Source organism: Tasmannia lanceolata, unplaced genomic scaffold (assembly GCF_043159265.1).
Source record: "Tasmannia lanceolata isolate RefF3 unplaced genomic scaffold, GAP_Taslan_0.1 ptg000016l, whole genome shotgun sequence".
NCBI lineage: Eukaryota > Viridiplantae > Streptophyta > Magnoliopsida > Canellales > Winteraceae > Tasmannia > Tasmannia lanceolata.
This window is the reverse complement of record NW_027518693.1, coordinates 3,803,246-3,819,299: the sequence shown is the minus strand read 5'-3', so window position 1 is coordinate 3,819,299 and position 16,054 is coordinate 3,803,246. Positions and strand designations below refer to the sequence as shown.

Below are 16,054 nucleotides of genomic sequence, written 5' to 3'. Positions count from 1 at the left end.
ATAACTCAACCTTTCTCATTTGCTGTTCTTTCGGTCTTTTCATGACATAGGGTATCCCCACCCCATTTTAGGGCAGGACTATTCCCTACAGATGCGCACAATCACCCGTAAACCACGCGCATCGGTTAAGTCCGTGGGCTGGCCAATGTGCCAACCTCGTACGGGTTACATTTCTCATTTCCCACTCTTGAAGCAAAAGAAACGCCCAGATATTGCTCGAGAATAGACAATTAACAGGACGGGTGGAGGCAGATTGCGCTGGACAAAAGCATTTTTTGTATTTTTTTTTTTTTTTTCATTTTTTTCTTACACACAAAAAAAAAATGCAAAAGCACTACAAAGAATAATCGCTGAAGGCAACCTTAATTTGTTAAAAGAGAGCATAATCTTTAAATCAATCATTAATAAGAATAATCATAGTACTAAACTATAGATAATCATGTGATTTGATGCCACTAATAGTTATATAGACATCTATACCAAATCAATGTTAGTGTGACATGTGTCATGATCCTCATATTTATAATCCTAGCCACATGATCAACTTGACGATATATAGCTATAGTTGATATATCACATTAGGGAAATGATATTCACTTATTCTCTTCACTTATTAGAAAACGGTTTCTACACACTAGCTTAAAATACAGTAGAAGGCCACATTGTTTGGGTGATCCAAACCATTCATTTGATTGGCCCTTACATAGATAGGATGTCCACAAAAAATCAGCTCCATAGGATCATCCTAACCCTTCGAACCATGGAGGCAAAAAATGGACAGATTTGTGAAGGTTTATACACGTCCATTTTACCTCCACAAATCGTAGGGTTGGGATGATCTTATGGAGCTGATTTTTGTGGACACGCTATCTATGTGTGGGCCAATCAAATGAATTGTTTGGATCACCCAAACAATATGCCCTCCACTATATTTTAAGCTAGTGTGTAGATAACTTATCTACACTTGTGTGTAGAAACCGTTCTCTCTTCATTTATACGACATATAATAAATTATGGGCCAGCGACTATAAATCTCGTCAAGCAATTTTGACCCTCTAACTTGTGGATTATTTTATGGGATTCGCTAGGCAATTTTGCAGATCACTTTTGCGGGAGAGAACAGCCACACGTCCTACTTGCAGCAGGTTGTGTCTTACTTATTCAATTCATATGAGGTGGTTGTTCTCTCATGCAAAAGTGAGCCGCGAAATTGCCTAGCAAATCCCGTATTGTAAATTGCATGTACTAAAAAATCGTCCAATGGAGAAGATATTGCCAATTTTCAAGTGATATTTTATAATACCAATATTATTTTATATGATTATGTTTCTAGATTTATCTAATATTGACTATGGGGAGACAAACATATAATTTACTTGTAGATAGCTGATAAATCAATATATAATTCCTGATAAACTCTTTTTTGTGAATATTCATGAGACTATACAGAACATTCTTATATTTCTTTATTGGAAAACACTAAAAAATCGTGGTTGTTAGGTTCAATCCTAATAGAAACTCTATGTGCCTTATTGTGTCACGTTCTATGTGGTCAGATTCATTGGTCCTTGGCAACCACAAGTCCCACCAAATGTCAATAAGAAGCACCTTGATTGGATGAGCTAAGCTTCTTTCAACAAAAGATAAATTACCAAGTGACATAACTATCTATTCTATGTGGGGCACCCTCATTGGAGGACATTCACCACACCCAACTCAAACTTCTTCATGTAGGTTCACAAAAAGTCATCTGTGGCTCCTCTTTTTCTAAGAGAGAAGAATTACCTCAAATAAACAATCAAAATTAGGTCGTGAAAAGAAAGGGTAGAGATATGGTTTTGTGCGAAAATGCCACGCTCATATAAGTAATTAGTAACATATCATAAAGATTTAATGATGTACACACACATATGAGATTTGATGCTATGTGTATATAAAGCTTCTAGCTTTTTCATGTCATCATAAGACTTGTGAGAAAGAAAGAGAGAGAGAAAGGGATATCTGACCATGTTTTGGTGCAACTAAATGAAAATACCATAACCACCAAGAACTTGACGGAACTCATGGTTGTTGGACTGGTGAGCTAAGTATGTCAACATTTCAAGCTCCCCAATTTAATGCCTATCTATATAAGCATGAAATTGTGATACCAATATTTAAAAGTAAAATTCTCCATAGCTGAGCTACTAAGGGCAGGTGCAATTTTCTTTATAGATATCAAATACCTTACATTTTTAAGCTGTAGCATTATTATACCACATAAAAGCTTACACCTTTTGCATGAATAATGTTCGCGCATAGCGCATGAATATCATTGTAGGGCTCTGAACATGTTACATGTGGGCGCATGTTAATACCACGACAAAAAATCATTGGACAATGATAATCCCAATTTTTCGGCAAAATTTGTAAATTTGAATCGAGCTTCTCAAAACTCTAAAAAAGAAAATTCAACACTCTCATTTCCCTCTCTTCCTTTCTCTTCTCTTGGTTGTGCCCTTGCTCTGTCTGGTTTCACAGTATCTACGTAAAATCTGATTGCGACATTGGGCCTATCATGGACAGGGACGGCGAGACTCTTAGAAACCCTCTTACAACCAACATCTCTTTTGTGAAAGTCTTCTTTTTCTCCCCTTCTTTATTACAGATCTATTGAAGTTGGGTTTTTTACTTTTTTTCTGATTGATCTTTCCAAATTTCTCAATGACCATTTTGGCAATGTGGCTCTTTTTTTTTCTTAGTTCCTTGCGTATTTCAGCAAAGTTCTCCATTTCCTTTGAATTTTTAGCTTGTTTCTTGGTTATTCGTAATAATCGGTTTATTTGTAGGTTCGACCGGCCCTAGTGACATGACATGAATCGAGCAAAAATTCGACAGCAATAAAAAAAAAACCTCAAAACCTACATTATCTATGGTTGGTTTCTAATGTATATTATTGCTAAATAGCAAACTATTACATATAACATCAAAGGTGATTCAATGGTGCGACCTCAACATTAAAAGGAGGAGTGGTCAAACAAAAGAAAGAACACAAGAAAAGATTGAAATACAGTGAAGAAAAGACTGACAGAAAGAAAGCAAGAGAGAATGACATGCCCCTTCACTAATAAGCCAGACAGAAAGATGGAAAGCACAATTGCAAAACTAATGAAAAGATGAAGAAAAGAGAAAAAATAAAATAGACAAATTAAATTAGGCTCCTTATCGGCTTAAAGGGCATTCCAGGAAGGGAAGGGCCTAAAAGAATCAACAACACCCACATCTCTCAAGTCTCACCATTCGGACACACCAGATTTATAGGAATTTGGCCCTAGCACACAGAGGTTGGGATGACAGGAGAACAATGCACCCTGTAATATTAAACACAGGTTATACTAAGTCGCAACCTCACACGTGAAAAATGATCATATATCAAAAGCAAATAAGAGAAGTTGGTTTTGCATAATCAGCAACAGCAAATCATAGGCCTTTTAAAAGAAACTGACGAAGACTATAAGCCTCTCATCACATCAAGATGTTAGTAAAGATCCAACGGTTATAAAAAAAAAAAAAAACACTTCATCTAGTCCTGGATACAAGCCCAATGTACAAAAAAAAATAGAAACGAGAAAAGAATTGATTTATAAAATTATGGTTTCACATACTCGAGACCCAACATAGACCCAACATAGCTCGATTAGCTTTTCCAATTACGATATGGTCCAACGTGGGAGATGATTTTTTCGCCCCTGTAGGATTATGCGCCCTTTAGCGTGAATTGTGGGCAGACTTTAATGCTTTTTTAACATGATCCTTAGGGGAGGAGGGGGGGCAAAAAATCATCGCCCTCCAATGTTTATAGAATTATAGCTATTCATTATTTCATTTAACAGAAAGGATCATGCCATTCATCAATAAGAGTTCATTAATAAGAGTATTGGACATAAATGGCATAAAGAGTCCCCATTACTCATCACTAATTTCTCTTTAAAGTTTCCTATTGAAATAAGTAGAAGGGAATTGCTAGCGTCCATCACAAAAGGCATTTCGCGGCCAGTCAGTCAGTCACATGTCATGTCAGACCACCCATCTCGTGAATGGAGACAAAAGTTGTTGTTGTCTTCATTCACGAGGTGGCTTGTCTCCATTCACGAGGTGGGTGGTCTAACATGCATAGGCCAGCCTCGTAATGCCTTTTAATATGGACCCTAACTAGCAAATCCCTAAGTAGAAACACAAACAGACCCTAACCAAGGTATGTTTCTTAGCCAAACAAAGCTAATAAAACTTTCAAGCCAATATAAGATGTGATCCAAATAATGGAAAACTGCAATCTTATAAAATATAGGATGTCATCCATCCAACATAGAACCTATTTCCAGAAAATCTTTATTTTCACTGCTCTAAGCTCTCAAAAGAAAGCAAAATCAACGCATCCAAATGCCCCGTAGCTTCTCTTCTGAAAACCATAAATGCCACCTGAATGCAAGGGTCAGGATTATCCAATCATGGTTGGTCAAGTGGCAATACATTTAACTTATGGTCATCCACCAAATACAAGGACTCTCGTGTGTGGGTGTGTGGGGCACGTGCGACCTCGAAGCTAATGATAAACTTTTGTTATCAGATATAGAGAGAGGCACATGTCAAGTGTCAACTCATGATTAATTTTTTGTATACGTGTGTGTGTGAGAGAGAGAGAGAGGAATTTATTATCGGTGAGGCTTGGTCGGTCCAACCCCTCCACCCAAAAGACTTAGGAAGTTGATTTTAATTAGGCTCCCATAAACAGTAGGACAGTACTACACTTGCATAGTTGCATAGGACAGATCTGCAAATAATTTTGAGGTATCCAAAGGGGTGCAACTCGGGTCGTGTTGGGTCGGGTTGAGGCCAACCCTGTCGTGTTGGGTCGGGTTGAGGCCAACCCTAACCCGATCCAGCCCGAGCCTCAGCTTGAGGATGGCCAACCCTAACCCGATCCAGCCCGAGCCTCAGCTTGAGGATGGCCAACCCTAACCCATCCCTATCAAAAGGAGTCCTTGAGCTTAAAATTATGACATCTTTCTACAAGATCCCTTGAATAGATTTGCATCCAATACAATTGGGTATGAGTTTGGCTGCTGAAATTATTAAGTGTTAGTATTGTGGAAGAAAACTTACCTCTCCTTTCGTTTGAATAAACTCAAAAAATGAACTGAGCAAGAATGTGCAATAGTTAAAAAAAAAAAAAGGAACGCCCTGTTAATCAGCTAGTTTAAAATATATAAAGCACTAACGACTAGAACAGAAAAACTCGAGAGGATTTCTTGTGTAAAAACACACCTTGCAATCATATAAAAACAGAAAAAGGAAAGGGAGATGATTTTATTCGCCCCCTTGTAGGATAATGTGCCCCACTTTCAACGTCAATTGTGGACAGACTTTAACGTTTTTTTATGCCAAATCACGTTAAAAGGGGTCGCATTATCTCTTGCATTCTTTTCTTTTTTTAATCATATCAAAAATGAATCATGGGTACTCAAACCCAGACCAGAGTCTTCAAGTGGCAACATATTCTTTCGGTAACACTCGCACAAATTACTGAAAACCTTTCGGGAATTACAGTCAAAATGTGCTGGCATAATCCAATTCAGTCCCTTCTTAAAAATTAAACTATGGTGGGATTAGTCCAATCTAACCCCATCTATGAGATAATTTACCAAGTTAAAAAGGCTATGATATGTTCCTCACAAGTAGGTCTGTATTCATTCTTGCTCGTTTTGGCTCCCCTCCACACATGTAGTTGCCTGTCCAAGTCAAAGATTTAAAAGAAATCAGAATTGTGCATGCAATTCCCCTCCACACATGTAGTTGCCTGTCCAAGTCAAAGATTTAAAAGAAATCAGAATTGTGCATGCAATAATGATGCAAACATTTTCACCACAAACAAGCCAACACATTCTGAGAAACACAGATGGATTGAAGTAGACCTTAGCCTTAGACTTCTTTCCTTTTGCTTCTGTTTTTTCTTCATCTTCAAAACGAAGAAAGCTAGTTCCCATGAAGGGCTGCAACACTGTTGGAATTTCAACTCCTTTTTCCTTTTGGTAATTCTCTAAAATACAGCATATAGTCCTTTCCGTTGCTGTGAGAGTAGAGTTCAATAGATGAACATATTGCTTCACTTGTTCGTTAGCCTAAAAACAAACAAACAAGAAGCCGTAAGAACTAAGCATAGCCTCCCCCTCGCGGTGCAGTCAAGCCTATATCACGCTACATAATAAAACTAGGCCAAATGAGTTATGCTGTTATTCAGTTGTTCTTAGAGTCGGTGTCATGAGGTTTAATCTGTGCATAGATTATATGCTTAGGGAAAAAGATTAAAATAAAGAAAAAATTTCTTGCCTTTTTCTGGCCAAATCGAATTTCAAGATTTCTGGATTGGTAGTCGGTACAATTTGAACAGGACACCAGCTCTCTGTATGTTTTGGATGCAGGAAACCATCCTTCTAAATCATATTTCTTTGCAGCCGCGTCATTCAAAGCACCAGAAACAATAGATACAACTTGATAGGGGATGTTCAGCTGTAATAAATGAAAATCTACATCAGAAAACTTTCAAACCGAAAATAAACCTAGAATCAATCAATAGAAAAAGGAAAAGTTATACAGAATGAGTACTGAAGTTTCCAAGAAAGACACCTCCTTATAAAATTCTTCAGAATTTTTTATCATTTCCTCATGCATCGCCCAGGAATCACCAGTTGGGCCGGTCAAGCAAAACTGCTCCACTTTCTCAAATTGATGGACTCTGAAAATACCTAAAGTATCTCGACCATGTGAACCAGCTTCTTTACGGAAACATGTTGAGTATCCAGCATATCTGCACACATCTAAACTGCATTAGTAACCACAAGTTAATTGTTTGTGTGTGTGTGTTTGCCCAGGGTAAAATCGAGTTGACTTAGGCGGGTCAATGGTTGACACAGTTAATTCTTCATGACCCGGGGAAGTCAAAGGGGTTTTGATCGACTCTGGAGGGTAAAATTCAGGCACAGACAAGAACTCGACCAGGTAAAACTGGGTTGAGTAGGGGAGTTTTAAACAGTGAATTAGAATCTTTATACAGTGGTCATGAAAAAATTCAAAGAGTAGAATGGCACAAACAGGACAAAGCAAACCTTTATGGCAATCAAATACTCGTCAAAAAAAAAAAACAAAAAAAAAAAACAAACCTTTTTGGCAGGTCATCAGGATTGATCCATTCACCTATATGAAAAGCACACAATGGTTGTTCAGCTGTGGCAATCAAATACTTGTCATCTCCCTCACCAGTTACCTGTAGAAGGTCAATTGATTGATCATATCCTTATAAATCAGAAACACTGACCTTTTTACACTTGAGGCATAGAAGTCTGGTAAGAATTTGGAGCAAATAAGTTTATCCTTTATTCAGAAGATCACTTCAAAATCAAAATAATAGAGAATAATCCAATGATCCTTGAGTTTAATTCTCAGTCACAACACCATCTTAATATGAAAATCTAAAGAAATCAAAGTACAAAGTGCATTCCCCATCCAATCCGATAAACATCTTCATTAAGGGAAAAATACAGATACACCCCCTCTAGTTTCTGATACATTCAACTCTAACCCTGACTTTCAAAACATGACAAGTACACCCCCTGAGGTTTTTGTAACGTGACGGAGTTGAATGCGAGGCAGAAATGACCAAAATGCCCTCGTCTTCCCCAACTGAAAATTAGGGTTTTCAGACTTAAAAACTGAAAATTAGGGTTTGATTCAAACCCTTGTTTATTTATCAACATAAACCGGGAATAGTTTTGGAACTTTCTTTTAGGGCCCTGGTGTTGTCTCCTAGGTCCTCATACGATGTAGTTTATGGGGGACTCCTGGTCCCTTTCTCATGTAATTCTCGTATGATTTATCAATATTTTTCTTGTCACCTTTCAAAAAACAAAAAATTCTGCCCCTTTTGTTGCTGATTTCCTAAAGCAGTTTTGTTTAGCGAGAGAAAGGATGCTAATTTGATTTCCTAAAGGACTTTTATTTAAGGGAAAATTACATTTACACCCCCTCTAGTTTCTGACACATTCAACTCTAACCCTGACTTTCAAAATGTGACAAGTACACCTCCTCCGTCAACTGTCAGTCAGTTTAACCTGATGGAAAGACAAACTAACCATGGTTAATATTTTGAGGACAAAAATACCCTCATTTGCAGAGGGATTAGGGTTACGCCATCCCCCCTTCGTCGCTCCTCGGCCGCCGTCGCCACCTTGGGCCACTGCTGCCACTGCCATCTTCGGCCACCCCCGTCACCTCCACCACAGACAATGAAACCCCACCCCATGGCTACATCAAACCCACATTTCAAGGAAAAAAAACATTAATAAAAACAAAACAAAAAACCCTAAAATATTAGGGTTTATGTGCAAATCATGATAATGGTGTGAATGAAGACAAATAAAACTCCTAAACCTATCCAAAGCAAAAATACTAATATTTCAAATTCTCCGATCTTCCTAGAAGATCATTCTTACAAGAACCATTCAAAAAAAAAAAAAAATCATTCTTACAAGAACCCCTGTTAAAACTACCAAAAAACCTTTGCGATCTTCAACGAAGATCTTGAAAACAACCCTTCCATAAGATAAAACTTCCCTCTTGTGCGATCCCTAGAAGATCTTGAAGACAACCAACAAGATTGAAGCAAAAAACCCTCAAAACATTCCGTCAACAAAACCCATTAAAACTCCCCTTCAAAGGATCTTATGTTCTTTCTACTCATCAAAACTTTTCATCTCCATAATGTTTTCAAAACACCCAAACTTCAGAAACCAGAAAAATCCCCTAAGACCCAATTATATCTACACTGACTCACTAGCACCCCCTTTTCTATGAACACTTTCTTAGTTCCCTCAAAAGAAAATCAACCTCGATAGTTCCCTCAGAATCCAAAAGGGGTAGAATATTGCGCATTCTAATCCAATCAACATCAAACGCAAAGTTCGAACTTTGAACAGGAAAATAAAAGAGATTACAAGGAGATGAAGCAAATGATTACTTAACCTTAAGTACATAGGACGCCAATATAGATGAGGGAAATGATTGCTTAAATCTTGAGGACATAGAACGCCAATATCGTTGAAGGAAATGGTTGCTTAAACCTTGAATACATTGGATGCCAATATCATAAAGGCAGAGAATCAATCTTTAGTCAGTATGGAACATGGATGAAGCTCCGGTGAGTTACTCAGGGTTTGATGCAGCTAGGTTATCGGTCTTGATAAAAGAGTGACAAATTAATTTGTCCATGTGAAGGGCTGTGAATAGATGAGGTACTATATTGGCATTTGAAGCGGATGGATGAAGCACCATATTGGCATTTGAAGCGAAACCAAGGTGAGTGATGAGGTTAATGTTTCACATTCAGGGGGAGGCACCGATTGGGTTCCAAAGATAGCAGCAAAGCAAATGCAGTCTGAACCTTTTTTCTCTACGCTTTTTGCCAAAAATAGGGGGAAATTAGGAGTTTCCACTCAGGATAGGTTACTTGAAAACTGACCAATGGAGGGAAGGGGAGCAATTCTTGATTGGGAGACATGAATAGTCGGTTTCTTCTGAGGTGGGGGTGTCAGGCAGAAGTGGAGAACGATAAGACGGTGTGGCACTTGCCACTCGGTGATGGCAATATATGTGTGGGCCAGCCTATTTGCAGAGGTCATTAGTTTATAGGTTCAAGTATCAGGATAACTGGGAGCCATATGGAGGCTCTGGATAGGAAGGTTCAAATAGGAGGCCTTCTGAACGAAGCTGATAGATGGCATAAAAAGAATGAAGCAACCATGGCATTGACTGATTCAGAAGTTGGCAGTCTATTTTGTTCACACATAGCTTTGGGAGAAATATAAAAAATTAGGAGTATGAGGTGCATTAACAACAACGAAAAGGTTTCCTGTATTCACAGAAGATGAGAATGATGAGTAATGAATTTTGTTTAAAAGAACAAAATAGAAAATTTTCAAAGGAAAAGAATGGAGAGGGGAATGTGTCGAAGTGTAGAAAGGAATACTGACAGGACTAGTATAAATTAGCTATTGAACATTGACTCTGATTCATATGGTCAATGGAATCACACAGGAGAATGTGTCCAAGTTCTAAGCGAAGGTGAGAAATTATTAGACTCCAACAACCTCCAAGTATCAGAGTTGTGCTATTTCTATATAGTAGATTAAATAAATTATGAAACTTTCTTTATTGTATTTATAGTAGTTAGTGAGTTATTTTAGAATTAGAAATTGTTCAGGAGACAAGAGTCCATTCTATATTTTCATAGAGGTTCTCAGCATCTGTAGAAAAAAATGAGGAGAATGTACCAAGAAATGTTTTTGAGTCAGCAAATGTATGCCGCTGATTTGCTTGGTAAAATGACTAATTGAAAGCACACCAATACTAATGCTATGTTGATAAAAGGTAAGTGGAACTGAGGGCCACCCTGTGACAAATCCTGTGCAACACTGAAATCTAGTTCAAGCCCTCCGATGCCTAGAATTTACTAGACAAACATAAAATTCGTTGTAAATCAAGGCTACCAATTCTGGCATCGTCCTGAAGAAGAACATCTTCATGCTAACAAACGCATTTTGCCCTATATAAGAGGTATCGATTCTAATACACTATTTAATCCGGCAAAAGGAAATGCTCATTTACTGATTGATGCATATTCAAATGCAAACTGGGAAAGTGATCCAGACAGTCGGGAAAATGATTTAGGTTATTGTGTGATGATGAATGATCAACCTCATTCATGGGGTAAAAAAACCCAAAAACGATTGCAAAATCCGGTACAAGGGCTGAATATGGATCAATGGTTGCTATTGAATCCCCCATTTGATGCATGAACAGAAACTTCCTCCACAGTCTAGTGTTCTTCATTGTAATACTCAAAGTGCAATTAAATGTTTCTCGAATCCTGCTTTGCCTGTATGCACCAAAGAACATTAAAAATAATAGTTGTTTCGTGCATAAAGTGATAAAAGGATGGTGAATTGTTTACAAATTACATTCTTCTCTTGACCAAGCGGCTTAGACCATTATAAGAGATTGTGATCAGTTATAAGACGACAAGTTATCTATATTTCAGCTTTCAAGAAAACATATTAGCTTCAGGAGGGTTGCTAAAGTGTAATTATTCATGTTTAATGGTAATTTTATCACTTAACAGATGCTTGTAGTACTCTCATTTCAATCGGTCATTTGACCTTTAATGATAAGATTTGTCCATGGTCACTTCTCCATCTTTTCTCTCTTCTCTGTTCGCTTATTATATTAAAAAATATCCTAAGCACATTTTAAGAAGCACTAATAAGTTTTTTTTTTTAATGGTAAGCACTAATAAGTTGGCAGATAATCTTTCTCGAGAAGGTGTACATAGGTGGGACCTTGCAATTGCTTGTTGTTGCCCCCTTTTTAATGCTTTTTCCTCTATGGCACGAATGAATGACAACATAAGTTGTTATCTTATAATTGAGGATTCTTAGCTGCAATGGCACCCCAAACATTTGGACGTGTCTTCCCAGTTCCTATTTTTTCGGGGTGAACACCATCCAAAACATCCAGCTGTTTGATGTGTCTGCCTGTTTGAGGTGCATCTGAAGGTAGCTGCCCTTATAAGTAGACTATCTATCTAGTTAAATATATTATTCAAAAGATCATTTCAAGTTTTCAACTAACGAAGAAAGAGAAGGTTATGCATACCAACGACCATATAACACAAAAGATCTTAAAGGGCATGCTTGCTTCTAGCATACTAAATTGGTCGACGAAATTAGTAAAATTTTACCTTGTAAAGTTCCTCATCAAATTGAGCTAATTGAGCGCATTTTGCCATGATATCTTTTCTCATGAAGAACGGAGTCTGCAATGGTGTATAGCTCTTTTTGTTCAAAAATGCAAGGCCGAAGTTTATTAATGCCTGATTAAGAAGGACACCAGCACCCTTTAAGTAGAAACCTCTTCCTCCCGCAACATTAGCACCTAAACATATCAAGAAAAATTAGAATAGTATCATTTAGTGGCATATTCATGCAAGACATATAATCACAATATGCCACACTAATGAAGGAGATATTTTGTTATAAACAAGTCCATATTTTAAACCCTTTTGCCCACCTATAATAACCTGCTACAGACCCACCCTAGACATATTATAGTTATTTTCCTTTACAAATTAACTTTCAAACTTTTAAGGGACTGTTAAGGAGTTTATTTCATATTTGTTCCAGATCTGTCATAATCCAATTATAGATAATTACAGATTTGTACAAACCATTCAGAACTTTGTAAAACCTACACCATAACCAATACCTTCACCCTAATCCATCCATTTACCTTTCTGCATATCAGATAACTTGCCTTCCATTATTAACTGGATTACAGTCCATTAGAGCTTATCCAATCCACCGATAAACCTAACGCTATTTCCATAGTACCATCTGAAAATTACAGAACTTCCTAACCTTAAACCAGACCCAAATCTCTCATTTTTTACCCTATTAAAAGATATGCCCAGAGATCAGCAACTCCCTTTTAAAAAAATTATGAAAAAAATACGAATCTGACCAATCCAGTAAAATTCTAACAATTCACAACAAAATTTTAGTTAAGAATATTTCATGGCATTTGTATTTAGTAATGACCAATAAAGTGCATCGTGAGCTGGTCTTAGCATGTTACCTACCGTCTAATCTTTCTTTTATTAATGGAGACCAATACTGTTTCATATCTCTTTCTTTTTGAATGGATGCAAATTTCATTCAAAAGCAAAATGGAAGACCGAGGTAGTCAACCCGGCAAACACAATGAAAGATCAAGAGAAAAAGGAAAAAAGTACATAAAGAGATAGAAATCAAGAAGGCAGAGAATTAAAAAAATCCAAACCCTGTTTTTCTACTCCTTCCCTAGCTAAATGATCAGCAATACTATTAGCCGATCTACAGATATGCATGAAGATGATAGACGATCCGACTACTTGGTGATGAATCTCATCAAAGAACCGAGCAAACCGCCAAGGGAGACAATAGATCCTCTTACCCACCGAATGGCATTAATTAAGGGAGGCACCCTCTACAATCACCCGGCCGAGGCAATGGCTATCCAACCTCTTAATCCCCTGTTTATCTCCATACACTCCAAAAGATTGAAAAAAACTTATAAATTCCCAAAATTCATTAAAAAACAGCAACTTTCCATTATTGTGCAGTCGCACAATTTGGTCGTGAATTTTGTGAAAAAGGCTTCAAATTGAATTGTTTGCTTATCACAAAGATCAAATCGAATCATAAGATTTGATATACAAATTGTAGGATTTTAACAACAATTGATACATTGATCCAGCAAAGAAACCCAATATAATTTTGGGCTTAAGCATTTGTATCATACATTTTAATCATATAGCAATTATCATAGCAAGAAGCAAAAGCAAATTAATAAGCCCAGAAAGTTTCACTTGGAAATATCAAATACCTTTTACTAGATCAGCAATCCCGAGACGCTGAACAAGCTCCACATGGTTCCTCAATTTAGGTTCCATTCGTTTCTCTCCCCAAAATCGAATGACTTGATTGTTTGCCTGAAATCAAAAATCTGTAATCAAACAGTAACAATTTTATCTAGGCCCTGTTTGGATTGCAAGAAAACCATTTCTGATGGAAAATTTTCTTAGAATTTTTTTTCTCTGCATGATTTAGTAGGAAATAATGATTTAGAGGGATATCGTCATAAATTGATTGGGGTGCAACTTGGGTCGGGCTCAACCCAAACCCGACGGGTTCAACCCGATTTTGGCTAGGGTTGGGTTGGCATTTTCCCGGGTTGGGTTGGGTCGGGTTGGTTTGGGTTGAAAAAAGCCAACCCAATTTAATTTCGGGTTGGGTTAGGGTTGAGGCCTTGGCAACCCGACCCGACCTCCGTCCTCTAACTTTATGATGATTTTCTTAGGATTATGTTTTTTTTTCTTGTATTTTTCTGTTTGGCTCTATAGATGTACCCGACCTGACTCAACCCGACCTGATTCGGAGGCGCATTGGGTTAGGGTCACTCTTACATAAAAATTGAACAGGGCTGTTCAAGTTATATTTTTTCGTATGCCAAAAAAGTAAAATTTTTGAAATATTTTTGCAAACATAAAAAAAATTAATTGGAACCAGCCACTATTCAATTTTTATGTAGAGAAACTTTCAATTTATGATGATATCACTCTAAATTAACCATAATCACATCATTTCCCTCTAGATCTTGAAAAGAAAATATTTTTCCACCAAAAATGTTTTTCTTGCAATCCAAACACAGCCTTAGGGTGTTTGGATTGCAGGAATTTTTGGAAAATTTTGCAAAAGAAATATATTTCTAAAAAATTTCTATTTGTTTGACACACTAACAATCACAACTTGAACCAACCCCATGCAACTTTTAATAGTGGGACCTTCAATTTATTATAATATCCTTCTAAATTAACCATAATCTAATCATTTACCTACAATAAAAAATTTCCTTGATTTGCAATCCAAACAAGGCCTTAAGGAAAAAGATTGCAAAATGCAAAGAATAGCGAACCTCATCATTACTGACAGGTACAGAATCATGAACTAGGTTACCAATTGTCTCTAATTTGGAGAAAAGCACAGATCTTGCCTCCTGAACTTCAATCTCTTTCTGTGCAGTCAATTGCTTGTTTTCATCCGTACTCGCTATCATCTCCCTCGCATCACCACCCCCCTTTTCCACCATAGTAAACAGATCCAAAACAAAACAAAAACAAACCCTAAATATCAAATCACAAGAAAAAAAAAAAAACAGAAAATCGAACATGATTCAAGGAAGAAGGAAAAAAAAGAGTTACGATTCTTAGGCGAGCGACTTCCTTGTTGATTCGATTGAAGTCTTTACGAAGATTGTCAAGCTCAAATTGACCTAAAACAGATAAAAAAAAGAATTATTTGTGAGTGATTTAATTGAAAAAATAGATAAGATAGAGAAATTGAGTAATAAATTACTTTGCCGCCATTCTTTGTCGAGGAGAATGATTTCATCAACGAGTTCGACGCTTGCAAATCTACGACGTTGTGATTCACGAATAATTTCTGGATCGTTCCCTTTATCCTCTCGAAACAGATTTATGTCCAACATTTTGTTTCTTCTTTTCTCTGTTTTCTCTGCAATTCACAGTATGAAAAGGAGAGAAGAGAGACGATGAGAGCGGACAGGAGGAGGATACGATACTTAAAACCCTACAAACCCTAACGAATAAAATACGGTGATAAAGCGTATAAAAAGAAAGATATGAAGAAAAAGGGGGATTTTGCTTGCGCTCCACTCTCAGGACCTGTTCACTTGCGCTCCTGCGGTGAGAAAAGAAAGGAATAGTGCGTTTTTTTTTTTCCTGAGAAACCCTACAATTGGATGTTCACTTGCTCTCTCAAGAAAGCATATTTATCTACGTGGTAATGTGAAAAGAAATACGTGGAATTTCGGTTTTCTCGCTAACACGAGACTTCATTTCCTCCCAAATAGGCGCGATTTCATTTCTTTTCCCGCGGAGGAAAATACATCGGGCACAACTTTTTCACAAGCAGAAACCCTAGCCTCTGCCATTCTCATCTTCTCCGATGAGAAAAGACACTCCGACAACCTCCTTCCCGTCCGGCAAGGTACCTCTCTCTCTCTCTCTCTCTCTCTCTCTCTCTCTCTCTCTCTCTCTCATGAGCAGACTTTATTAATTTAACGCTTTTTGACGTCAAATCACGTTAAAAAATGGGGGGGCGCATTATCCTACTAGGAGAGCGAAAAAACATCTCTAAGAAAAGACGTTCCGAAATTGCCAGTGGGTGAATGCTTCAATACGACGCGCTCACTTCTGACTGATCTCAACCATCCATCTGATAGTCCTTGGTGTGGATCTCCTATAATCCAAAAATTACCTCATACAATCCTAACCTCCAATCATGTTAGTTGTCACGGGCTCAATTTTTCACTTCTTCAAATACCGGTGACGGCACCAAATGTGCCAGGA

General features: G+C 37.4%; 1 protein-coding gene across 2 annotated transcripts; it reads right to left on the bottom strand.

The window, feature by feature from the left end:
• Window positions 1-5,516: 5,516 nt before the first annotated feature.
• Window positions 5,517-15,317, bottom strand: LOC143847820 (serine--tRNA ligase-like). 2 transcript variants are annotated; one of them, XM_077356598.1, is made up of 10 exons: window positions 15,039-15,317; window positions 14,885-14,955; window positions 14,599-14,760; window positions 13,510-13,615; window positions 11,828-12,021; window positions 7,197-7,300; window positions 6,664-6,844; window positions 6,367-6,546; window positions 5,952-6,158; window positions 5,517-5,836 (listed from the first exon to the last, which is right to left on the bottom strand). In XM_077356598.1, exons 1-10 carry the CDS (start codon window positions 15,169-15,171, stop codon window positions 5,786-5,788), a joined length of 1,389 nt encoding a protein of 462 aa, XP_077212713.1. In that variant the 5' UTR covers window positions 15,172-15,317; the 3' UTR covers window positions 5,517-5,785. The 2 variants fall into 2 exon arrangements, with proteins under 2 accessions (XP_077212713.1, XP_077212714.1); XM_077356599.1 differs by having other exon boundaries at window positions 5,517-5,768.
• Between the last annotated feature and the right edge of the window lie 737 nt (window positions 15,318-16,054).